Below are 27,328 nucleotides of genomic sequence, written 5' to 3' on the forward strand. Positions count from 1 at the left end.
TCTGGCTGTTCTCAAGGAATGGTTTGTGCTTTAGTTGATTAAATCTTATTTCTTGGAATTGCTAAGTTGCCCTCTCTCTGTTTTAGCTCTGTTTCATTCAGTTTAGGATGTCCACTCTGGTCTGTCATGCCTGTGGCTGTGAAAGCCATACACAGGGATTTTCCCTATTGAATAATTCCCACTCCGCTTAAAAACTCCAACAAGCCAAAAAACCCCTCACTCCAGTGCCCAGTTTCCTGAGTTCATGCATTTCCTCTGGAATTGATTAAGTAATAATAGCCCAAAGGAGTATACTTAGAATAGAAATCATCATTTGGGTGTTCTTTTTTGTTTTGCTGTTCCTGTTCATAAGGAAATAGAGCAAAATCTCCAATAATATGCATGGCATTGCAGCACAGTGCTGTAATGATACAGCATGTAACGTTAAGTCGGCACTAGATAGAGTAGTTCACTTACCTAATATATTGAACACAGCCTAATTAAATATTTAATGGATTTTTCCCACTGAGAGGAATCAGCAGAATAACTAACAAGTGTGTTCCTGGAGATGAAAGTTGCAGAGGAAGGTGATCTGTGGGGATTGTTGTTCATTCAATAACCTCATGAACTGCCTTTCCAATTACTGTGTACCTTCCTTCCAAGAGGGGCACTGGATACATTGATATGTAGATGCATATTTCAGTGGCTCGAAACCAGTGAAGAACTTCAAATGTTTTGCTGCATGACATGATGGTAAAGGTTCAGTTGATTACTGTTTGCTGAACTGACAATAAAGCAGTGATTTGTTCCTTCCTTAGTTTAATGTGAGTGCAGCTTTGCAGTGAGAAATGCCCACATATTAAATGGGACACTCAGATTTAACAATTTTTGCCTCTTTCCTTTTCCTTTAGATCAGAGGTCTAAAGGTGTATCCTGTAAATTCTAGGGGCACTGTCTTTTTATGCACTATGGAGGACAGTCCTCTCCTTCAGTGGTACTATAGCCACAGCTCCAAGGAGTCCCACTCCATGGCGGGGGGTCTCGGATGCTATTGCATTGCAAATAAATAAATAAATGAGGCTCAGCATAGATAATACTCTGCAGTCTTTATTCCCTCCTGAATGGCATTGTCAGAGTTGATAATTAATTAATTTATGGAGCCATTGAGGTCTGCAAGGGGCTGGAGCAAGTGTGCAGTTTATCTATTAGCAGGCAGCTTCCTTCTACAGTCCTGTAGTTTCCAACTCATGTGAAGGCAATGACTTTAAATCCAGCTGGGCTTTAATTCCAGCTAGAACTTAGAACTCCACTAGGCATCATGATAGCCTTACTGCCATACCATTAACTCTCTTTTTCTGGGCAGCTTTGCTCGTTTTTCTCATCAAAACTAATCTGTAGATGGCAATTAAAAAAAAAAAAAAGAAAAAAGGCAGAAGGTGTCTGCTGTTCCAGTCAGAGTCTGTGCTCACTGGCCCTCTCAGTGACATTGCGAGTGAGCCCAAAGGGCTCTGAGCGCCCACTCTTTCACCCGTGTCATTGCCATGTTCCACCAGAGCCCTGTGAGGAATTGCCAGGGAGCTGGGGACCCAGGATTTGCTCAAATGTGAGATACAAACCTAAGAAATACTGCAGTTGTTTTTAAACTGCTGGAGCAGCAGAGGGAATGCACTCAATAGGAAGTGCTATGTTCCATTAGATAAGCTCTGAATACTTCATAGGAGTCCAAACTTTGGAGAGTTTTGTTGTTGTTGCTGTTGGGTTTGTCTTCTGTTCTTTTTCTTTTGTTTGTTTGTCTTTAATTAAAAAGGAATGGCAGAAAAAAAGCCCAGTTTTAAAGAATAGGGATAAGGAAATGGGAATTATCAGAGCTGCAACTGATATAAAGGAAATGAATGTTATCACAGCCACATCTGCTGGAGACGTTGTGTTACTCCTGCTGCTTTTTATTATCTAAAAGTTAAAGAGCTTTTGTCTTGGAATTCTTTCTTGCAGCAGGAGCTGTGCAGAGCTAAGCACCCTTCAGATGAAGCTTGGGTCAGGGCTGGCAGGGCAGCATCGCAGGTCAACGTGTCAGGAGATAAGCTGTTCCTGAGCTGCTGTCCCATCTCTGGAGCTCAAACAAGGAAGGACATCGTGGAAAGCAGCACTCCAGATGCTATGGCTTGGCCACTGGCTTTGGAAAGTGCTGAGATGGACTTGGGCTTGCAGTGAGGACATGAGACTGATGTGGACTGATGTGCAAATATCTCCTGTGGGTGTTCCTTAGCTTTAGGCTTTTCTTTCATTACTTGGTTTCCAGTTTTATACTCAAGGACCCATGCTTGGCTGGATGAATGGTTTTGTTTGTGTTTTTAAACCAGGCTAGTATTTAAAGTAACTCCAGGGAAATCTTCAAAATAATCTAATTTTGCTTCTCTATAAAGAGGTAATCCTATAGAGATGTGAAAACCTTAGGATGGGATGTTTGGATAGCTTGGAAGTCCCTGGAATTGTTTCCCACTGAGCTGCATTGTGGAAGTTGTGGAAGTGAAGCAGCAAGAGACAGGGAGAAATTGGCTTCTGCAACAGACCACTGGTGTCTCTGTGACAAAGTAAGTGGTGAGTAAATAACCAATGATTTCACAACAGAGCCCACCATACTGCAGGCAAAACCTGAAATTTTGGGAGATTTGTTACAAATTACAAAATCCTGCCCTACCAAGGAAGGAGCTGGATATAAAAGGCCATCATATAATGATGATTCGGCCAGAGTGAGTGGATGGGTGGCTGATTTAAGTGTTTTTTGCTAAATTAAGACGATTCTAAATTAAAAACAATGTTAGAAACCATTGGAGGTCTGTTCCATTGTAGATTAGTTTTGCTTAAGCACACACAGCTTTATAAAAAAATGCAGTGAGTATTCACTTTTTGTAAAAAGGTTTTATTAACAAGTATCAATAACGCCTTACTCTCATTCCAACACTTAAGTTTACTAAGTTTGTTATAAATGCTTAAAGCTCTATTGATGTCTTAGAGGAGGACAGAAGGTCTCCATCTTAATGTCTGTAGATATTGTGCCAGTATTTGCCATTCTTCTGGGGCTGGGGGAGCAAAGGATGATGCTGCAGGACATGCACCTTGTCTCACTCCCCACCATATGGGCATGTACTTTATTTCCATCAACAATAGTGGAAAGAAGCATCTGGCCCCTTAATTACTCACTAATCAAGTATGAACAGGAAGCAAAGACCAGTGTTACCCAAGTGAAGAATGGGAGCACAATTAAAACAACCCCACAGATGCTCTGGTTATGTGTCTCCATTGGATCCCAGCCAGAACAAACTCTCAGCTCTGCAGAAAAGTTGCCAAGCCCTCCACAATAAAATCAACCACATAAAAATGTTATAATTAATGATTTACCTCTAACGTCTATGGATGCCTTTAAGTTATGGTCTCAGGAATGTTCTCTGCTGAGTTGGAAAGGTGCCTGTTTCCATATTGATGTTGTCTTTAAGGATCAGCCATCAGCCCACTTGTTTAACCTTGGGCAGTTATAAAGCATGTTCATTTACATGAACCGGCGAGTTCAGGAGCATGGGCCAACACCCGCAGAAGCAATTTCCCTGTCAGTTTGAGTGGCAGTATCTTTTCCTGGCTCAGGAAAAGGTCTTTTCCTTACCTCCTGTGAGTAACCCATGACTTGAGGATCCTGGATTTGTCCTGGAGGAGGGACACACAAGTCTGAAATTGAAATAAAAGGCAAAGTGCCTATGTGAGACTTTCCTGGACTTTTCATTCTATTACAGATTTCATGTCAAAGCTGCAAGTCTGGCCGAGCCACAGGCACTGCCTAAGCTTAAGCAGGATGTGCTCGTTGCTCTCCACTCTTCTCCTCTGGGGCATCTTTGGTGGCTGTCCTGAGTCAGGGTGTGTATTTAGTCTTCTCCACAAATGCAGGCTTCTGTCAGCAGGGATGGACTTGCTCCATCTCCATCCCTGGCCTTGTGTGTTCCTTCCACCTCCCTTGCATCCCATGCAGCTTCTGTGAGCCAGATTAATGCAGTCATCCATGGGAAAACCAGTTATTATTCATAAGTGGTAGATTTTAACATTATTTTTTCATTGACTCACAAAGCTGATCCAGTTTACTACACACTTGCATGGTCACTGGACCATAAGGAAGGTGTAGGTGGCAGCAGGAAGAAGTTCACAGAAAACTTTGCTTTATGAGAACTTCTGAATTTTGAAATATGGAGGTAAACTTCTCCACAATTTCAAGAAGAAAAAACTTTTTATGTAGTTAGTTTTCTTGAAGAATAAATAGAAACTATTTACCACAAGTAATTAAGTAAAGGGGTTTAAGTTGCAACTTCTGAAATTTTAAAAAGCTCAATGACTAATGCAAGCTGAGCTTGCTCCCTCTCTTCAGACTATTAATTTGAAAACATTTTTTCTAGATTTCTTTTACATTTTATCCTAGTTGGAAATACATGAACTTCTTTCTCAAAAGTATTTTTGGGATGAGAAAAATGCGTGTTGCCTGGTTTGGTTTGTTCAGAGTTGGCCATTTATGTTTACCTGTGGTCAAGTCAGGAGCAAAGGACGAGGATTCCATCTGTAAATGCGTTGAGTACAAAGGTGTCTGTACTGAAGGATTTTGTTTGTGGCCAGCTTTAGCTTGATGTCATTATCCATAATATCCTTTGTGCAGTGGAAGTGGGCATGCAATGAAGTAGGAAATACTGTGTGGATGGCCTGGTGTCAGACTATTAACTTTCATATGTACCAACACTGTGTGAACACTGCTGGAGACTCCATTAGGAAAAGTTGATCTATATTGTATTGTAAAATGCATTATCTAATTTATGCTGGTACAGTGACTGCAGGAGTGGTAGTCAGGGCTGGAAAGTGAATCCTATGATGGTGAAAGAGCCGGAGGAGGAGTGAATGGATCCTGTGGCCAGTAAGTGCTGGCACAGCTGGCACTGACAGCAGGGATGTTTTTTGTGACCATTGGACCATTTTGAGTGTCAAGGATTGCTAGGAAGAGGTAAGATCTGCCTGGCCAAATGAGGCGAAAGCATTTTTGCTGATGTGCTGGCAAAGCTGCTGAGGAGAACTTTAACCTAGGAATGGACAGAGAGAGCTGATGACAATGACACAAATGAGGGAATAATGGACCAGACCTGGTAGGCAAGAGATGCATGGCTGGAGTGCTGCCATGGTGGAGAGAGGCTCTGTAGGGACAGGATGGGAAGGTGAGGAAGGGGAACTCTCTCCTTGGTTAGGGATGGGAAGGTGTGGAGCTCTGCCCAGGGACAGGGGACAAGCCAGCAGAGAAATGAACAGGCTGCACTGGAGAGCAGCTGCTGTTGGGGATGCTGTGTTGGGTGTCAGCTACAGACACATGACTGATGGGAAGAACATCTAGAAGCAACTGTAACTAAAATTACTTGAACTTTTCATTTTTAAAGCTTTCTCCACTTCCTTCCAATCTGGGAATGACATTTTTCAAGTTTGAACTCCTCTCAAAAGTATTTTTGGAAGGTCTGAACAAAAACAGTTTAGCCATCTTTGAGTAAAATGACTGCTAGGCAAGTACTTGGCTATGATATATTTTTGGCAGAGAGCTAGTGAACAGCTTTAGGGCCTCATTGGAAATGTCCAAGAATTTTTAAAATCATCAGATAATTATTATTGGTTATGATAATCCTTAGAGACTCCGCCCAGCAGTCAGAGACTTAAAACACTGGAGGGTCTGCAGGCAGCAATGAAAAGCAAGTCCATGGGGATATGCCAGAGAAATTTTCCAGCAACAATTGCTGGGTATCTGCATGTCCAGGGAAGGGCAGGACACAGCAGTGAAAATGTTACCAAGCTGGCAAAGCATGGTCAGCTATGGAGATTCAATTGGCTGCGGATCCGCATTGCTGCTGGCATTTGGCACCTGGTGTGAAGGAACTGGAAGGATGGACAGGGACTGCCATTCCCCTTGCCACTGGACAGAGGCTGCAGCAATCCCAGCACTGCGCTCTCCAAACTCATTTACCCAGACTCTCCATTTCAGGCTGTGAATGAGAATTATTCAGGGGAGTATTGCAAAAATGCAGCTTTAGTGTGAAAATTAGAGTGTTTGTTTTGGGGCAATTGTCCTCACCACTGAAGGTAAAGCCAGGAATAGGGAAATACTTGGCATGTGGGCAGTGAGCAGGACTGTCTAAAAGGAAAGTTTTAAACTTGCCAGGAGATGGGAGTAATTATGTTGCGCTTCCCACTCTCATTTGATCTTGTTACACAAGCGTGAGGGAATGTGAAATTAGATCCTCTCCTTATAGAAATGTTCCAGATTAGTTTCACTTGATACGTTTTTGCTTCCATTATTAGAGCTGCATTTGTCCCAAATTTTGAAGTTTGAATGACTTCCAGTGTCCATACTCTGTGAATTCCCCATGTCACTGGTGCCTGTACAATAATGTTGTGCCTCCTGAAGACACAAATGTGGAGGTTCTTCATATTTGTGGGGAACAAGGTGCTCCCTAGAGCTGTTCCCCTCAGATCCTTGCTTTCCATGGCTCCTCATGATCAAAAACTGAAATGCTGTTCCAGAATACACTGGTAATGTTGAGGCAAGTGGACACTCTTCCCTGAAGCTTTTGGATTAAAAAGTTTTTGGACATTTTTCAGTTAACTGTTTATTTCAGGGATGGAAATTATTTTAAACTTTTAAAAATCCAACATCGTATGACTTTTCAACTCATACACTGCTGAATTAGAAGAAGAAAACTCCTTATTTATTGCTGCCAAGCTGTTCTTTTTTCAGTTGCATTAAAATGAAATATATTTGGGCATAAAAGATGACAGCTCCTTTTCATGGCCTCTTACTGTATTTTTGCTGTGTCTGGTCAGATGCTTTTATTTCAAGCTTTGTTCTGAGCAGTGAAAAAAAATCAGAGGATTTAGAAGAGTGATAGAGTTTGCAGAGAAAATAAAATTTCCACATAATACTTGGTGCTGCTCAAGAAATGGGATTTCATGCTAGCAAAGCTCTGTGCTTGGTTGGAGCTCTTGTTGACAGTGATGGGCTTTGGGGTTCCTCCTACAGCTGAGCCAACATGCCCCTCTCCTGTGGCACAGGTATTCCTTGGAATAGGGGCAGAGTATCCTGAGCAGCAGGCTGGCCCTGTGGGAGTAGCTCAAGTGGGTTTCCCATGCCAGGACCCATCCTGGATGGTACCAGAGTGTCTGGCATGTGCCTGGGAGGCTGGCAGTACATGGAAAATGGATCAGCTGAAAGAACATCTCTTTGTGACAATTGGAAAGGGAAAGCACAGAGGACTCGTGTGGTGAAGAGTCCAAGTGTAGTCCGCGAGGGATAGGAGCAGGAGAACTTTTATTGTGGTCTCATACAGCTGGCAGTTCAAGGAGAGAATTAGCAGTAAGAACAAATGAAGTGTTTGATTTAATCATTCTTGTAGCAACTTTTAAATAGGACTAAGAGCAGAAGATAATCCATGGTCTGGTCCTCTGGCATTGGCAGGAAAATGCCAAAGGAGCCAGCTGGAACAGTGATGTGGGACAGGTTCTGCAGCTGCCTGCTACAACCTCGTGATCTGCCAGTGTTGGTATTAACTACTTCAATTTTCCCCTCAAGAACCAGAAATCTTTTTTAATCCTACATAATTCTAAAATTGCAGAACTGGAGGTAGGAAGGGCCCGTTAAGCAAGGCAGCCTCCTCTGCCCGCAGGGGAATTGTTCAGGGAGAACTTTGTGAATCCCTTTGAAAAACAGAGATTCAACCAATTACTCTCCTAATAGTTTCAGTTAATCCACCTCTGCCTCTGAGATCTGTCTTCTCATCTTTCTTTGTAAGTACATGAATGGATTATCAAGTTTCATTCTCAAATCATCTGCAAGGCAGATTTACGCGGAGTCTTTGTATCGCTAAGCAAATCGGGGAATATGAGTCTCTTGCTACACTGCGGCTGAATATTCTTCGGAAGGTCTATAAGCAGCCCAAGCCTAATTCCTGTGAGGGGTTTAGCTCATGGCATGCGACCTTCAGCTGGAGTAAGGAGCTGGGCTCGGGCTCGGTGCGAGCCAGTCGGTGCCTGCGAGCTGCACGGAGCCGAGGCGGTGCTGCGCGGCGGTGATGTAATGTGACCTCTCGCCAGCCGCCCCACTGGAGGCATCGCATTGATGCGCGGGCGGCTGCTTTTGTGCCTCCATTTCTCAGGGCGCGGCGGTCACCAGCCGAGACGGCGGGGCCGGGAGGGCCGGGGTGCTGCCGCAGGTGTGTCGTGTCCGTCCCTCAGGTGTGTCCGTCCCGCCCGCCGCCCCGGGATGGCTCCGGCCGCGCCGGCGGGCTTTGGCCGGCAGGGGGCGCCCGCCAGCCGCGCGGGGCTCGCGCCGCCCCCGCCCGCACGTGGCGCGCGCCCCGCTGAAAAGCCGCGAGCGGCCCCGCGCCCGCCACTGGCGCTGGCAGCGCCCGCTCCGCTCCGTCCTTCCCGCTGCTTCCCGCTGCTTCCCGCTGCTTCCCGCTGCTTCCCGCTGCTTCCCGCTGCTTCCCGCTGCTTCCCGCTAAATCCCGCTCCATCCCGCTCCTCCTGCCCGGCCGCCCGCCCGCTCTGCCATACGCCATGGTGCGCGGCATCGGCACTTCGGATCCTCTCCTGCATCCCGCAGCCCGGGGACGGCGGGTGCCGTGAGAGCCACCGCGCATCTCTGGCGCTGCGGCGGGGATCAGGGGCACGCAGCTGGCGGTGACCTGTTGCAAGAGCCTAGCTTGTCTTGGGGATCTTTTTGTCTAGGTCTTTTTTCTGTTTCTTTTTTTTTTTTTCCTTCTCGACGGGGGAAGTTTGCTCCCCAGCCTGTGGCCCGGCTTCCTCCACACCCTTTCCTCCTCCTTTTCCTCCTTTTTTCCAGGATCCGCTGCCTGGGGCCAGAAGTCTCCCTCATTACCCCCGGCCCAGCGCTGGAGCTGGGGGCACCCCGCGGGCTCTGGGCTCGCCCTTTCCCCCGGCGGCGGCGGCGGGGCGGCCCCGGGAGGCTCTGCGGGTGCCCCGGGCTGCCGGGCCGCTACCATGTCCAAAGTGGCGGCGGAAAGTTGCGGGGCAGCGCCTGCCGAGGACTTGTCCAAGGTGTCGGACGAGGAGCTGCTCAAGTGGAGCAAGGAGGAGCTGATCCGCAGCCTCCGCCGCGCCGAGGCCGAGAAGATGAGCGCGATGTTGGACCACAGCAACCTCATCCGCGAGGTGAACCGCCGTCTCCAGCTTCACCTCGGCGAGATCCGCGGCTTGAAGGTAGTGGGGTGGGCAGGATGGGACCCCTGAAGTTTGTGCGGTGTCTCCGCGTCCCTCGCCTGTCACGCCGGGAGCAATCTCGTCAGTGGATGGTCTGGGAGGAGCCGCTCCCTACAGCCACATGAAAACTGGATGAGGACTGTAGTGAATAGCGTTTGATCCCACTTAATAATCAGTCAAGTGCCCGGCTAAGAGATGACCGGCTATTTGTCAGGCTGTGGGGAACAGGTGGTTTTTGCTCTGCCCCAGTATTCTTTTGGGTTGATAAAAACCCTGAAGTCTTGTCAGTTTAGGATAGACTTACTTGGTTTTGAGTGGGGTTAAATGATCCTGCCTGAAGTGCACGAGAAATAAGGGTTTGTGTAGCTCACAGTATTTTCTGTCACTATTTTCAGATGACATAATCTGTCAGGCAGGCTGGTAGGCTGCTGAAGAGAGTTGGTCATTTCCAGGATACAGTGTAGCATGTGGCAGGTGATAGCAAACCCTTGGGCTCAGCTTTGGGATGATCAGAACCAATCCCTAGTTTATTGTCCAAAAAGACATATGGTAACACATCTCTGATCAAACCATTCTCGGTTGTGTGCTTGTGCAGGCTGCAGTCAAAGACAGACCAACTCTGTAATGGCTTATTCCTGTCTTAATTTCACTCTCTTGGTGGATGAGAAGCTTAGTCCCTAATGCTTCCTTCCCAGTTCTGAGGACTGGGAAGAAAGTGTGACTATTTACAAAGCCTTACCTTCCTCGTAGGTTATAGACCTAGAAAGTTATCTTTGACAGGACTACAGAACATTTTCTGGCATAGTGCTTTGAGAATTTTCAGGAGATTCCTTCAGCAAGTTGAGGTTGGAGGGAAGGAGAGAAGAGACAGAGATGCAGTCTGGGCTTTTGAATTATTCCAGAAAAGTGCCTTAGAAGAGAGTTCTTCACTTGTAGAATTGCTTTAAATTACAGAATTGTTGAGAAAGTGTCTTTGATAATAGTGTGGCATAAAATAAATAGCTTGTGGGGGAAAACAGTTCTTGCCTCCCAAGTTTTTGAGTTCTGCAAAGTATGAGTATGTGTGTCACTTTGGTGGTGTCTGAGGGTAAAAGAGACCCACGCATGGTAGTATTGAGTAAAACTGAAGCTTATATTTTAAATGTAAATTCAGTTACAACAATAGTATCATTCTTCCAGTTACCTGCAGAAGTATCTGGATTTCTGCATCCTCCAGATAACTGACCAAACACATTTAAGATGGGTAGGAAGGAGTCACAAATTCCTCTCTCAATTCCAAACTCCAAAGTCTTGTTTGACTTCCGCCTTTTGTTCAGATGCCTCAGCTGGAACTTTCAAAAAGAATCTGGGAGAAGGAGGTTTCTTGAGCCCTGTCTTGGTGTCTGGAAATCTCCCTCCTTTGTCCTGTGTGAAATAACTGCTCCATCAGTAAGAGTGACCAGCTGGATGGGTGTCTCCTGCTTCCTGACTCAGGAATTGTGGACTTCCTCAACTTTTTTATTCCACTGTGGGATCATTTCAAACATCTCTCACTACCAGAGATTTTTAAGGATACCTTAAAGCCTCATTAAATTTTTTTTCTGTTGTCAAATACAGGCTGAAATTGTTGAAATTCTGAATTATTTTGAGGCAAAAATCAGACAAACACATGCATTCATGCACCTAAATCCAGTGGAGTTACAAAAGCTTCCTTCTCCTAGGAAACTGCAAAGTGTTGTTTCCATAAGACTGACTTTTTCAACAAATGTGGCTAATTTCTAGTTGTAATGCCATGTGTAAGGAATGAATATGTAGATGGTGGGAGAAAGAGAAATATAGTCACAGTCCAAACTAGAAGGATAAGATACTGAAAATGTTTTTATTCTGCTGTAATAATACCCTGAGCATTTTTACTTCAGAGCATTTGCTTCAGACTGTTCCTCACTTAGGGAAGGGCACAGAATCATGTACTTCATTTTTTTAGAGCTGAAGAATCTGTTTTAAGCAGGTTATTTCATTTCAGAGTGGTTGAAGTAATCCTGGTTAAGTGATGACTGACAAGGCTTTTATGCCAATCAGAAACAGTATCCAGCAAACCCAAATTTTGAAAAAATCTCTAAAATGGTCATCTTTATATGTGAGTATGCTTTAGGGAATAGGGAGTATAAATCTTAATTATTTAAGAGAGATTACAATTTCTGATGTACCTAGCACTTTTATTTAGCAGTAACTCGCAGGTGAATATTTCTCAGGGGAGCAAGATCATCATGAGAGCACTTACAATCTTTGCCCAGTTTGGGAGCTAAATGACTCTGATATTTGGCATGAAAATCAGTTAAGCACCTGAAACTTTTCTACTGTATCAGAAATTAGAAATTAACTCCAAGCTAGGGGCAGGTTTTGCTGGACAGCATCTTTGTTTGCTCAAAGCACGGTGCTGTTACAACATGCCGTGTCTACACATGGCATTGTCTATGCCTCACTGGAGTGATTAAATATGAGTTTGCATAAGTGCTGTCCATTGGCCTGTTTAACAGTTTAACATCAATTCCTGTAGACACTCCTCTGTCATGATAATCTTTCTTTTAAAGGACATCAACCAGAAGCTGCAGGAGGATAACCAGGAACTGAGGGACCTTTGCTGCTTCCTGGATGATGACCGGCAGAAGGGCAAGAGGGTGTCCCGCGAGTGGCAGAGGCTGGGCAGGTACAGCGCCAGTGTCATGCACAAGGAGGTGGCCTTATACCTGCAGAAGCTGAAAGAGCTGGAAGTGAGGCAAGAAGAAGTGGTTAAGGAGAACCTGGAGCTGAAGGAGTTGTGTGTGTTGCTGGATGAGGAGAAAAGTGGAGGAGGAGCAGGCAGCCGGAGCTCTATCGACAGCCAGATCAGCCTGTGCCAGCTGACTGCCACCAGCGTGTACATCAGAGATGTTGGGGATGGCAGCAGCACTTCCAGCACGGGCAGCACAGATAGCCCAGACCATCACAAACACCACCCAAGCACCAGTCCAGAACACCTCCAAAAACCTCGGGGGGAAGGAAGCCCTGAGCACCAGAAACACAGAAGTATCAGCCCAGAGCACCTGCAGAAGCCCAGGAGTTCTGGCAGTCCTGATCATCACCTGAAAGGGCCAAGCCCTGAGCATCACAAAACCATTGTCAAAGTACCTGAACAACAGAAGCACAGCAGCAGCAGTCCAGAAACTATCCCAAAGCATGTTCTGAGTAGTAGCCCTGAACACTTTCAAAAGCAGAGGCCTGGTGGCAGCCCTGAGCATCAAAAGCACAGTGGTGGCAGCCCAGATCACCTTCAAAAGCACACGTCCAGTGGAAGCACAGAGCACCTGCACAAGGTGAGGGGTACGAGCCCGGAGCATCTCAAACAACACTATGGAGGGAGCCCAGAGCACCTCAAACACCTCAGCGGAGGCAGCAGAGAAGGTACCCTCAGGAGACAAGTGACAGATGAGCTGTCTCCTCACCACAGGAGTTTGTACAACGGAATGAATGGTGGGTCAATACTTGGAGCGAAAGCTCACTTTGAAAATTGCTAAGCTAGTTTCAGTGTTATTCCAGCTATTTCTGCAGCAGGAATGATGTTTGATGAGAAATGAAAGGCAATGAGTCTGGTCTTACCATTATTCCTTTTAGCAGATGATTTAACTGGAGTACGTTTGTCCATTCAGCAGGTGTGGGGTAGATTAAAGAAGTAGGGGAAAAGTGTGTTTTGAGTTTTGGTGTAGAGTATCCAGGAGAAGCTCTCAACCCTGACCCTTCTCTGTGGTTGGTAGATGTAATCTGTTTCTCCCGAGGTGGATTTGTCTTTGCATAAGAGAGGAATCGCATTATGTTTCTTGCCCTGCCTATATCTGAGTCAGCAGAGTGGAGCTGAGTGTCTCCAATTTCATTCCCACCTTCCTAATCTGCCTTGTCTGTAACTTTAAAGATTTTAAAATTTCCTGTTTATTGATTGAAGGCTTCTTATATCCTTTTCCATAAACTTTGGAAAAGACCCCAGATGAGGAGTAGGCTCAATAAAAAGGAATCTAATAGCTCCTAAATCTTTTCAAAGCTTTGAGTTTGCATATTTTCAATCATAACAAATTAAAAATTTAGGAAAGGGCCTTCTTTGTTGTTGTTGTTGCTGCCTTTTAGAAAGGTTTCCGATAAACATGCCTAGTTTTTAAGAGCTGTGTATCCTGACTGATGGAAATAAATTATTTCTTAGAGTCACAATGTTAAGTATTTTGTTATTTTGAAAGCTACAAAGTTGACATCCTACTCTGCTATAGAAATAAATCATTTTAGACTTAGCAGAATTCCTGTAGCCTGCTGCCTTGTATTTCTTCCATGTGCTTTGGGATGTTCTCACAAAGGCTATTAGTTTCCTGGTTGGAAACCGTTTTCTCAGACCTTTACACTTAGATTTGAAGTCAAGCTCTGCAGAAAGTGATGATTTTGCCTTAGCAAGTTGTCTTGGATGGAATTCCTGTGTTTCCATTTCATAAGCAGCTGTGTGAAGCTGTGCTGGCATCAGTGGAAGTGACCACTTGTTGCATGTGCTTGTGAGATGGGTGCTGTCCTCAGCCTTTGTCACACTAGTCCAGTTACCTGTTGGGATTCACTTGCACAATGCCTTCAGTTAACCCCTCTCTGCAGGGGCAAATCCACATTGTGTCCATGAGATATGTATTTTTGACAGGGCTGACTAACCCCAACACGGTAAGTGTAGAGACTCTTCTTTTTAAAGACTTTAAAATTATTAATAAGGTGAATGTGTGACAAATATGTGAAGATGTGCAATACAGAAGTTATTAAAGTTGGCCTTACGCAACTTCCATTAAATGCTGTATTTTTCTCCATTCAGTTCTTTGTGTTTACTATTGACCTTCTGTAAGTAGCACAAAGTATGGAACCAGACTTCCTAAAATTTACTTGTTTCTTGTACCCATGATGTTCAGTCCACCACAGTTTATGTAGGAAGGTGGTCCAAGGTTTTAAGTATGTGTCTTTAAAACTCACAGGGGAAGGAAGATCTGTTTTTTCTGCTGCCAGCACTGTAGGCTTTCTGTTTGGTTGGTTTTTTTTTACCCAAGTAGCCTTGTTAAGAACCATTTTCCTAACAGTGCAGTGAAAGCAGTTGTTACTTTATGCCTGAGTTGACTGGCATCCTTTGTGCAGCGTATTTTAGCTGTCAAAAGATTGGACTCAGACCACAAGGTGCTGGACAGGGCAGCTGATGCTTTGGGAGGCTCTTTACTGACTTTAATCAGAACTCTGCCTGCCCTGTGCTTTATATAATCACTTTTACAGAGAAGTCTTTTTTGGTTTGACAACTTCTCTCACCAGAAAGTTGTCAAACCTCTCTTCTTTCATATTTATGTAATTTGATGCAAGCTTAAGGTTTTAATGTGACATCTGTCTGACCTTGATCAAACTTGGTAAGGCTCTTGACAGCTCTGCTGTGAAGGAAAGGCTTTAAACTTCAGGGAAATAGTTGGTCTTCACAGCAAGGCTGAATACTTCTGGGTATTTTGTGTTTTGATTTTGTCAGCTACTGTAAAGTTGTGGGGAACAGTTAATATGGAAGTGGTAGAAGTGCTGGTCATTTTAATTTGTTATTGTGAAAATAGTGTGTAAATCTTAATTCTGTGTTTACCTGACCCTGCCAGCTGAGTAAAAGCTATAAAAATCCTGATCTTGTAGTAAGGAATGCTGAAATTGTGACAATGGGAGTTAGGAAACTGCCTGGAAGCCTGGCTCTAAACTCTGATGAGCAATACAAAATGACAATATTTTGGTTGTGATCCCAAAGTCATGCAGTAAGTATATTATATCACATTGGTGGAATCCAGTTGGTTTTCAAATTTGGAGTATCTCTAGCTGGCAGACATTTGCACATCTGTGTCATGAGTTTGCAGGGCTCTTCTAAACTTATTGTAGTTCTTGTGGACTGCTGTGTGAGCAGCAGGAGTGACATGTTGGTGACCCTAAATGATGAATGGCAGAGACAAACATGTTTTGATACTTAAAGGAGTAAAACAAAATATTTTAACTACGTAGTCAAAATTTACCAGAGTCAGTACAAACCTATCTCATCTTCCTTGGTCTGAACTGGACTCTGAATCATGTCTGAGAGGAGAAGTTACTCCTTTGCATGTCAAACCTCATTCCACAAGTGCTGTACTGTCTACCTGGACCTGGTGTTCCTAATTGGAATCATGTTTGGGGAAAGCCTGGCTATTTCTGGAGAAATGGGAGCTTCTAGCAGCTCCCATTTACCTGGGTTTGGGATCCTGTCAGCACCTGGTGACCACAGGGAAGCAGTGGATTCCACAGGGTGGTGTTAGCTCTCCCAGAACCGGGGCTATAGGTAGACATGTGGGATGGATCCGAGAGTTTGCAGATTCCTGACAGACTGGAGCTGCAGTCAGAGCAGTTGCAGTATAATATTACAATGCCATCAGAAATGTGATGTGCAGCTGGAGCTGCTTTGCAGGATGTGTTTATGCATTAGTCATTGGCCTTCATGCATGTTTTAAGCTATGTGGGAAGTTACCTCAGCCTCCTGCTCACAGGCACAGCTGAAGGAATAAAGGATGAGGTGATAACATTTCCTTTCGTAATTCTTCTCATCTTCTATGCTCAAGGGTTTGATCTTGGTATTTTTTCTTGTATGACATGTCAGCTTTCATTTATAAGATTTATAAGGCTTTAAAAAAGCCCTCTACTTCATGGTTCTCCTACATATTTTTCTGAAATGAGTGTTCTTAGTCTTTGGAGTGATAGAAAATGGGATGGGAGAGCTAAATTTGGCTTGGTGCCTGTTAATTGAAAACACATGTATTTAATTCTAGAGGTTTTAACCGAATAAAACATGGTAACAATATTTTGCTGTAATCACACCTAAATGTTCTAGATAATGAGAACAAGAGTATTTGGGATAGAAAGATTGCTGAAATTAGATGAGAAAATACCAGCAATAAAATAATTTTGAGAAGAGAGCATTAACACACCCTAGAAGAATATGTGACAGTTTAGCTCTGACACAGATATCTGGGGTGTAAGTGCCTCTATAAATTGATCTACTTTCTCAGCATTTGCAGTCTAAGTGTTGGTTTTTTAATCTAAGTGATTTATTTTCAAATTTCTATTTTAAGAAGTCCTTTGTTTTACTCTGAGCTTTGACTTCTGTGTGAAAGGAAGGTATCCAAAGGCTTTCATGTGTGCTTCTCGCTTCCTGCTGAGGTTATTAATGAAAAGAAGCCAAACTGCTGACTAACACCTCCTGTACTGCTGGAGACGTGAGGGCTCTTACAGAACAAATGCAGCATCACCTCTCCTTGAGCAAAGGTGTTCATAGGCTAAACAATGACTCAGCATGAATTTTGGACACTTTCTCTTATAAATGCACTTGTGAGAAGGAAAATTAAATTAGAAAACACTGTACTGAGTCAAAAGGGGAACCAGCAGAGTGACTCCAGAGAGAAAAACTCACAATATTGCTGAGTTAACTGATACCCTCTCTGTGTAAACAGCTCTCCTTGCTGGCTGAAGAGTGGGATGATGTCATGTTTCCTTCTATGTTTGCTTACAAGCTGTGTTTCTTAAAGTTGAAATGCAAATAATCTGCCTGTTATTAATGGCACTGCACAGCACTCTGTGTGTGATTTGACCTGTCCTGGTGGCACCCACGACTGCACACCTGGGAGCCTGAGGCAGCATTTCTTACTTACTACCGGTACAGCTGGGATGGAGCTGGCATACTGATCTTTCGTCTGTTTTCTTTATTTCATTGGACATTTTTGAGAAACAATGTATTTTCTGAGTAGTGAGTTTGTTTTGGTGTGTACAGGAAACTGTAGAGAAGCTTCTTTCTTTTTCATGGTGATTGGGTCAAGGTGTGACCCATTTGCCTTTACTTCAGGGAGCTTATCAGAAGTTTGCGTGGCTGTTAGTGTTGTCTGCCTGAAATAAGTGGGAACATTTATGGGTTTTTTTATTTTTCTTAGTGCTAAAATGGCAAATCCTCTCATTAAAGCCTTGTCTGAGTCCTTGTGTAGAGAGAGTACCTTTAGCCTGAGCTCAAGACCTCATGTATCAGTTCTTCACACAGCTTTTGGCGTTACTGTTGTGATTTTAGAATAGAATATGGATTTAGAAATATTAGTTAATAAAATGTAAAATTCTCTAAACTATGGCACTTGGAATAGGGTCAGTATATTACAGTAACTTTTGGTGAGTGCTGCTTAAGACATTCAACCTTGTAGGGTGCCAGTCAGAATGTCCTTTCTCTTCTATTCATCTGTTAATGTTTTTTTTTAATTTTAAATTTTATTGTGTACTTAAGAGTGGAGAGTTGTGCAGATTGTGCAGGGTAGTTAGGGAAGAGCATGGCAGGCAGTGTAGTGTGGAGTTCAGATTTTGTACTGCCACACACACAAAGTGCAGAGATGTTGACAGGAGTAAGGGACAGAATGAGGTATAATAAAGCCTTGCGTACATAAGAAAATTACTCTGGCAATGAAAATTCATTGGCTTCTGTGCTAGTAAGTTATGTCTTAATTAGTAAACTGAAGCACAGCTTATCTTGGGTCATATTGTCATGTCCAGAGATATATAGTTATTGAGGGAGCACTGAGAATTATCTTCAAGTCATGATCTTGATGTAAATCTTGTCTGCCTGTGCTTCTTCACTGGTTAAAGGGTGGTCTCTGTGAAGAGAATCAGCTAGGACTGAAATACAGCTTTGAATTTTGCTTTATGCAGAAAGCAGTACAATAATCTCTTTGAGAGGGAATGAGTTATACAAGTATAACATGGGGGATGAAGGGTGTAAACTAAAGGTGTGTTTAAAAAAATAAGCAGTAATGATATTACTCTGTGCATGTTTAGTGGGCTTGTAAATTTATTTTTAAGTGCTTTTAATTCTGCAAGGCACACAGAGGAGGGTCAGAATTGTGATCTGAGATGTGTCTGTGAGCATTTGGTATGCAGCATGGTAGTGTGTGCAAATTTATTGATTGTGAATGGGAAAGCTGCTATCTTGAGCTAGGCTGTCTTAAAAGATGAACAGTTCTGTGAAGGCTGTGAATAACAAATAGTCTTAGTTCCACTCATCCTTTCTGCTATAAAATTTTGGGCACATTTGCATTGTTTCTGTAACATTCATGGGGAGTGAAGAAGCCAGCAGCTCTGGTGTAGTTCAGCAAGAACATGCTTCTTCTACCTTTTATTTTTTATTTGTGTGATTCATGTGAACTTAACAGGTATGTAGAAGTCCATACAATAAATGAAGTTGTTATTTGGACCAGTGAAACAGCAGTGTTCAAGCACTGTCAAAAGATGTGTCATAGGTGAGAAAGCCCAGTGAGCTATGTGGTAACCAACAATACAGAATGTCTCCTAAAGGTCTCCATTTTGGTACTTCCTCAACATTACACAAATTATTCCAGAGCCTTTATGCCTGTAGTATTAAACACCTCTAATCTCATCAGTAGTGAGATAGCTCCTTCAAATGTTTTACCTCAAAACTCACTAGATTTCTTTCACTGCATCTCTTTAAGCTCCTGCTAGCTGTGAAAATTTGCCATGATCAACTGTGGAGCCTGTACCCGTGGCTTGGATTCAAAGGAAAATATCAGTGCTTTCTACAAATGGTACAAGGCTGATTCATCACTCCATGATAAGTTCCCACTTAGGCCAAGTGCAGATGAGCTTGGAGAAACGCATTGATTCCTGACCCACATCCCCTCTTGGCTCCTGTCTGTTTTTGGTTTAGAGTGAACAAACTTTAATGATGTTCAAAATCCATCTTATGACTTTTGTGGTCTGCAAACAGTGCTGAGGACATTAGGATGAGCCTCTAAAAATAGTGTTGGATTACAAGAAACAAAAAGAACATTACACTGGAGGCAGATGAATGATGTTGATGCCTGGCCTACACTCCTGTCCAGACTGCCGCATGCTACATTGTGACCGCTTAAAACCATAGCACATGCGAATATTCTGGAGAACTATGAGGACAAAAACCCCTCGGTTTTTATTTTAAAAAAATCCTAATTTCAGCATGAGGGCATTGGGATTTAAGTGTTTTAGCTTCTCCATGAACATAATCAAGTGGGAAGGTTTTTTTTAAACTTTTGAGTGTACTAGAATGTTATATTCAGCCTGAATTGCCAGATTGGCCAACAGCATGGAAGTGACTGGTCAGACTGTCTTGGAAGCATGGATCCCAGAGTTTTATGCTGTCAAGTCACTCCATCATCCTGGATTTGTCAAGAATGAGTTGGACAGTGTTCACTCCTTATGCTGATCACAAATACTGCAAATGCATCCAGTTGTATGCATGGAATTCCTGGCTGGGGGACCTCCAAAAGGAGATGTAGCACAAAAGGACTTGCATGGCCCACTTTCGTGATAACTCTACAGCAATGCAAATTAAAGTGTATTTACTTATCAGCTGTCACCTGGAAATGTGTTCTTCAGGCACAGGAGTCAGTTTCCTGGGCATCATAGTCTGTTCTACTTTTTGTGTTTCATGTGTTTTTATTTTATTTTTTTAACTAAAAAAAATGAGAGTTGATTCCAATGTTGCTTTAGAAAATGGATATTGGAAGGATTAGTGAAGAATGTTTGAATGAGAAACAATTTATCTTGGTGTTGAAAGCAATATACTGTTGAATTTATCACTGAAAAGATCTATAGTTTAAATGTAGCAACCTTAGCTGTACCTGCTTTGTGCTTAGTAGAGCTGCACTTAGCCCATGTATTTTTCAGTCAGTCAATGTTAGATATTAATCCTACATGTCACTTAAACCTAATGTAGGATTTTTGAATATTCCTTGTCTTTGTTGCAGGGGAAACAGGATCTTGACTGCAAAGATGCAGTCAGGTGATACATGTTGTCAAATTTGACATTTAAGTGCTTTTAATACCTTCCCAGTTTTGTTGGATTTTGATTTATTTGTTTGTGCTCTGCTGCTCAGGAACACATCATGATGCACAGGAAGCATGGAGGCTCTGGAAAATCTTAGGAAAGAATCTGTAGTGAAAGATAAAAGTTACTAGTAAGTTTTTACAACCTGGAAGGACAGAAATCTGGGTAGTGTTTGCATTTTGTTTATTAGGAAATGCTGTTCCCCAGGGAACCAGGAGCATTTCCATTCCAAACACTGAGGCGTATTGGTCTGTGGCTTTGCCCATCAGGTGTCAGGAGAGTTGGCCGCTGGCTGAACCAGTGGCTTGATTTGCATCTCAGCTCATGGAACTACTGATATGGGGCCCAAGTACCAAATTTGTGTCCCATCGTATCTGTGGAAATGCAGTGGGAAGGGTTCTTTAGAAGAGTTTCTTCACTGCTCCAGAAGTCATCAGCAGAGCACAATCTCAGTTTGGCCACACCCAGAGATATCTGTTGCAAAATAGAGATAAATTTCAGCAAACACAGATTTCTCTGTTTTAATGGTGTAAATCAGAGCTCTTTGCCCTACAGATTGCAGGTACAGTTCTGTTTCTGACCACCATGCCTTCAGCAGTCTAAATACAGTATTCAAGTTCTATCTGAGGGCTTGAGTCAGTTCAGATCTGTGGAGAACCAGGGGTGGATGAGATTATAGACTTTGTCTTGGCATGATGCTGACTTGTCACCTGTGGATCTGTCCATGTCCAGCTCCATCTGTGTTTATTCTCCACACCATGGAAGGTGTGCCCTGATGGCAAACCAATCAGCTGGGCTAGAGGCTGACTGTGTGGAGTTGTGGGATTTTGGGGAGAGCTCATCAGACATGGGGGTAATCAGACCTTGCATCCTGTTTTGCTCTGGTTTTGTGAACATGTGTATGTGTTGTGCAGAAAACTTCTCCCTCTGCCCAAACCCAAGGATATGTCAGATCTGAAAGCCAGCAAAATAAACGTTCAGTGACATCTATTTTTACAGATTCACAGCTTATTCTGAGTTGGAAGGGACCCACAAAGATTGAGTTCAACTCTTTAGTAAATGACCTGTATGAAGATTGAACCCACAACCTTGGTATTACATGCTGAATTTATCATCAGAGGGAAAGACTGAAAATCTGTAACATATTGGTCATCAGATTAACAACATTTATGCCTCTTCTGGAAATGGCTTTTGCAGTATGTCTGTCCTTTTCAGGCCCAAAAGCTTCTGCTCTGGTTCATGGTGCAGAAGCTTTCTGAGTTCCGTGGTGTCCTGTGACCTTCTGAAAGGTCCAGAGCAAGTTTGTGACTCCAGAGGTGGGACTTGGGTACCCAGACGAGAGGAGGACATTGCTGCTTTCCTTTGGTCCCTTGCTTGCTGTGGAAAGCCATCAGAAAGTCCTGTCCTTGCTCCAACTTGTAATGCTGGAGTTTGAGCCTACAGTGGGTTTGGCATGAGTCTGGTGTAACTGAGGAGAGAAAGCAGCTCTGCCCAGAGAGCTTGGCTGGACTAACTCATGGAGTTCTGGTCCTGGAGAGCTCCTGTATGTGTGGGCTGGGATAGCATCAATGTGTGGAACATCAATTTACATGTGTGAATGCTCCCCTGGTGGCAGCCCAGTCAGGAAAAATGTCTTTATGAAGGTGAGAGCTTGATGTGTATGAAGAGCTGTGGGTGTGCTGTTACCCGGAGCAAATGCTTACTTTTGTCAGTAGTGCCTGGTTCCCACTTGCAGCTCTTATCAACACTTGTGGAAACAATTTACCAACCACACAAATATTGTCATCACCTGGGTATTAAGAACCATGAGCTGAACAAAAGACAAGACAGGTTTCATCAGCCACCAACTAATGCAGGTTTCCTGAGGTTTTGTTGCTGATTATTCCATTGCATCATGCCAGTTTTTTAACAGCTTTATTCTTAGTCTGTTTTCAGCAAGGTGTAAAAACTGGGGCTGAAGTCACTCACATGCCTAGAAAACAGCTTTATGAACAATCAGCTCGAGACAAACGTTTTCAATGTATTTCCTTTCAAAATCAACTTTTAAGGCAATGTGTCCTTCCTTCCTGAATTTTCTGAATTGGGCTAGTGGGAAACAAAGCTATTTTTAATTCTCTTTTCTGTGTGCAACAGTCCAATTAGAAGCTGTTAATGTACCCTTTGCAATTACAGGGCTGCTTAAAGATGTCCTGGCATACAAAGTGATTTACAATGGATCCACACCTGAAGGGCTATGATAGCTTTACTAGAGGAAGCTCTGTTTCCTGTCTTGTTTCTCGTGACCTGTTTTTACTGTTGCAGAGTAGTTGGGTAGCTGTAGTTGTCTTGATTTGGGAAAAGGAGATTCTGGTACCAACCAGAGGCATGGTCAGCTCTCTGCTGGAGATTTCAGGCTGCTAACTGGTACAATCCAAAGGAGCATTCGTCTTCCATCAGGATAAAATTTGAAAATGAACATTCTTGAGCTTAAAAAAAATAGAGAGAACACAGTATTTTGGCAAGATGGTCATCTGGCCCTCAGCATCCATCAATAGTGTGGCATGTTGCAACTGTGCCAGGGAGGGGGGGAAGTGGTGCTTAGCAGATATAAATCTCCATGTCGAGGCTCAGGCTGAACATCTGTGACTTGGCAGATGTGGAAGGGAGGAACTCGGGATTTGGAGCTGTTCTGGCTGGGTGCCAGCAGACTCCGTTCTAGCAGGTAGGTGGCTGCTGCTCTCTGTCAAACACTGCGGGCTGAAATGTTTGCTTAAATTCCTGTGAAGCCGGGGCTGTGTTCAAGGGAACACTGGAGGAAGGGCTGGAGGAAAGCCTGCCAGAATCTGGAGCTTTCCTGTGCAAAGTCACTGCAGCAGGGTCTGTTCGAGAAGGGTTTGTGAATGGCCCTGCTCAGGGGTCGGTGGAGGCTCCAGAGCTCCCCAGTGCTGTGCACCCCGTCGAGAGCCGGGATTTGAAATCCCGGGATGACAGCCCAGACCTTCCCGGCCAGGGAGATGCGCTGACAGTACTGCAGCAGCAATCCTGCTTGGGAGCACAACGTTCCTGCAATTATAGCAGCTTCCTGCCGTGCCAGGCAGCCAGTCCTTAATGGCCCTTCTCAGCCGGAATGCGCTCTGAGTGCAGTCTAATGTTTCAGACATGGGCAGAGATTAAAGAGACATTAGTACTGCTACTATTTTCATCTTAATTACAAACCAGAGCAAGCACCAGGTTGTGTGTCCTGAGCATGATTTAGCAACCTGTTAGTCTTTTAATTATCTCCTTCCTAATTCAATTGCTCTGATTATTTGGTACTTGAATTAAGTGTATATTTTTAAATTCTCGTGGCAGCAACTTTTGGAAAAAATTCATTGCTTTTCATTTGGCAGACATTTTGTCTTTCATGCTGAAGTACAGGAACATATGGTGCTACTTCTGAGGTAGCACTTGTCTAAATATCTTTGCTTGTAAAATTTTCTGCAGAGCCATATAATTTTCTCCTGTAAAAACATTCCTACTGTATTTAACTGGTTTTATAGTTACTTAATGGGATTATCACGTTTTTATAATTGCAAACTTTTAATGGATGTGGGTCAAGAAATTAGACTCTGAACCCTGAATAAGAAAAATGAGCAGTAAGTAGTTAGAAATTCAAAGACAGTAGTAAGAAATAGTGATAATAGTATAAAGAAAATAAAATAGTTAATCAAAACACATCCCAGATAGTTTGAAAAGGTCAAAACAGTAATTTTATTTTTAAGATGAACTCTTGTGCCATCACTAGCAGTCATCAGTGAACATGGAATGCTCTAATACAGTGTCCAGAATCCTTACATGAGAGCTGGTGGTCTCTGAGTTCAGTATGGTGAACACACTTCCCAAATGATGGTGTTCCTTTTGCCTGAGCCATGGGAAGCTTGAGTCAGGAGCATGCATTAAAAAATGTAAACCAGCAGTACATTCATCTATATACAATAAAGGGAGACTGGAAATGTTCCTGAGTGTGGCATAGCCAGGAGAGTCAGAGGAGTGGAATAACAGGAATATTCTGTATGTTTTTGTCTACATTGCTAGACTCTTACCCAGCATGAGAGATGATTAGTGAGAGGCTAATTGGCCTGTTAAATAAACGTATTTAGAAATGTATAAAGATACGTATCTCAGGAATGATGCAGATCTAAAACCCTTCTTACACAGCAGTGGGAAATGCATTCCAGGGGCAGCATGCCAGGCTCCCTCTCTGCTGCCTTGGACATGCTGAGCCAAGGCTGGAGATCTTCACAAGCCAGGTACCTTGGAAAATGCTGCAGGGATGAAACATCTCCAGTCTCCAGGAGAGAGGAGCTGGCCATCATGCCTGGGGAGCAGAGCTCTGTCCCCCTACGGGATCACAGATGGAGCAGCAGCAAACGCACAATTGCTGGAAGTGGAAAGGCAGGAGAAGGATGGACTGAACAGGATCTCCTTTCTCCTGCAACTGGGCTCAGGACTGATTACCATCTCTAGGGAAACATCACTCAGATGTGGAGGTAGCTTCTGTGGCTGTAATGAGAGCAGTCTGTGTTTGATGCTGGAAGTTTGGAGTTGCACCCTGCTGAGTGCAGACAATAGAGTTGCTCAGAATATAGTTTCTGAGGGGTTTTTTTTGAGAAGAAGAAAGTGGATGAGGTCAGACAGATTCAGAGTTATACCTAAGAATGCATAGGTTGTAAAGTGAAGGACTGAAAAAACAAAAATGTTAGAAGGACTCTGGGCAAGGGAAAATGTCATAATCCAGTTACTCAAAGCTGGATTATGTTAAATTTGCCCTGTTTTTCAACAGCCCCAAAAATGAAGATATGGGAGAGCAGAATTTGATTACAGGATAACCAGAGCTCCAGCATTTCAAGATTTCAAAAATCTGTAGGTAATGATCACTAATATATCACTTGTTTGTGGATGCTGAATACAACTGAAGGTCTTTGTTAATGACTGTAGTTTTTCAGTCAGTCACAGGTATCAGTTTGGTCTGCTGCCCACCTCATTCTGCTGGCAGGTGGAAAACAGGACATTTGTCACAGTGCCAGCCATGGTGGAGTGACCATCGTGGTGCTCCTGATCCTCACCAGCTCCCAGAGGCTGCTCAGGATTTGTGTTTCTGTAGCATCTCTGAGCTCCCTGTGGCTTTTGGTGTCTCAAGCACTTGGAGGAGCTCCTGCCAGTCTTTCCTCATAACGGGGAATGGAGCTTTGGCAGTCCTGGCAGCTGATAGTCTACAAAAGCAAATTTCTTTTTGTGTGGCCTCTCCTCCTCTACCAGAGTTCTCCGTGAAGCAGGATTCCAAGCCCCCCTGTGTGCTGGAAGGCAGAAATCTTTCATTATGGAGTGTTTAATTTTTCAAATGACTGCTGCCACAGTATCAGTCAATACTCTGTGTTAGTTGAACTCTGCTGCTGAACCTGAGCTTCCTATTAAAAAGGAGAAAACAAAATATTTTTTCTATCCACTTTTACTAAATTAATCTTAACGATTTGTGTGAGTCATTACTATGAGTCCTTTGATTATTATTGCTCGTGGAAAAGCAATTACATTGGAAAACCAACTAAAAGTCTATTGTGAGGTTAAAACCTACAGTTCTAGTTCTTTTCCTTGATTTATTTTTGATAGTGTGAGATTTATTATTTAGAGTGAGATAGGGATCTAGGAATTCCTCCTGGCTCCCCTTGTTAGTCCCTGCCTGGCAGCCGTTTGAAGTTTATGGTACTAAGAAGTTTCTAGAGATGCCTGTGCTTTGGGGCTTGGAAAAAGATCCCAGGTGAAGTCAGTCTGTAAGAATCTGATGGTTCATTTAAAATTTGGCCATACAGGGTAGCAACTCATTTAAGGGACTACTTGTCTCATTTTAATTCAACTAGAAAATGCTCACTCAGCTGCACAAATAGGACTATCCATCTGTACACCTATTATGGGATCAGATTAATTAAAGTAAAAGCAGTGAATTAACTTCAGTTACTAAGGCTGCCATGAATTGCTCAGTAATAATTTAATCCTATGTTACACAGGTAGAAGGCACCTTATAACTAGCGTGTTAAACTACAAATGTGTGATCCAACACGAATTTTGAAGGGGTTTTTATTTTGTTTTCAGCATTGTCAAGGAACTTAGGAAAATAGCTTTACAAAGGTAGAAGGTTTGAAAGCTTTATTGAATAATTTGTAATGCTTAGTTTTAGCCTTAGGACTATTTTTAACTATATATAGCCTAAAGTACCTTTAACCTCTCAGTTTGTCTAAATGGTCATTCTGCTAAATTTAACATGAATCAATGGTATGGTAGGATAGAAAGCTTTCCTGGAAGATTACGCAGAAAATAAATATGTTAGGTTTTAATTGGCTAATAATTAACAGGCTAATATGAAATTGCCTTTCTGGTTTGAAAACAGAAATTTATCATGTGCATTGCCTGGGAAAATCCATCCATTCATCCATCCATCCATCCCACTGCCAGGGTGTTTGTGAAGAGTCAAAATGTTTATCAGGGAGAGTTTTTGTATTTCCAATTTCACTGTAAGGTAATATGTGCTTTTTAGGGAAATATATAGCTGTGGGCTGCATTCATTCACAGTCAGCACACCCCATTCCCTCCATGCCCCTGTACAAGCTTTCAGGTTGGATGTGGAGCTCTTGGTGGGAAATTCCAAGTCTGTATCCAAGGGATAGATAAGTGCAGGAAGCTGCACTGGAGGTGACATAGAGCTTGTTCTCTAGCTGTACAAATAAACTCAATATTCAAATGTACAATCTCTCTGAGATGCCACAATAAGGGAGAAAATAGAATTAATACAAGCGTTACCAGTCCATTACTGTATTGAGGGCAGGAAATCAGCTCTCTGCCACAAATTAATGTTATGGAAGTCTGGGATCCATCTTTGCTGGGCGCCAGGCTCTGCCTAGTGCCTTTCTTCAAAGAAAAATTGTGACTTGCACTTGGGCTATGTGATGATCTGTGATTGCATTTCTGGAGACTGAAGTTGCGTTTTGCCTATTTTCTTTTGACATCACTCTGGTGACAGCTGAAGGCCAGCAGTGTTTGCTAAAGAGGATGATGGCTCCTTGAGGAAATACAGATTTTAGTTACTGATAATTAAAAATCACCATTACTGTGTGATCTTGGGTGTGGTTTGGAGCTTTTTTT

At 43.2% G+C, this 27,328-nt stretch overlaps 1 protein-coding gene across 10 annotated transcripts in view; it reads left to right on the forward strand.

The window, feature by feature from the left end:
* The window catches only part of CCDC85A (coiled-coil domain containing 85A), a 213,347-nt gene that overhangs the window by 139,271 nt on the left and 46,748 nt on the right, over window positions 1–27,328 (forward strand). For 5 of the 10 annotated variants that reach the window (XM_063391403.1, XM_063391405.1, XM_063391400.1 and 2 more), the window contains one exon: window positions 11,829–12,747. In XM_063391403.1, the coding sequence (XP_063247473.1) occupies window positions 11,829–12,747 (919 nt within the window). Of the gene's footprint in view, window positions 1–2,404; window positions 2,571–8,422; window positions 9,259–11,828; window positions 12,748–18,803; window positions 21,335–27,328 lie in introns of those variants that run through there. The other 5 variants (XM_063391401.1, XM_063391407.1, XM_063391408.1 and 2 more) reach the window with 5 other exon arrangements.

Source organism: Prinia subflava, chromosome 2, assembly GCF_021018805.1.
Source record: "Prinia subflava isolate CZ2003 ecotype Zambia chromosome 2, Cam_Psub_1.2, whole genome shotgun sequence".
Classification (NCBI taxonomy): Eukaryota; Metazoa; Chordata; class Aves; order Passeriformes; family Cisticolidae; genus Prinia; species Prinia subflava.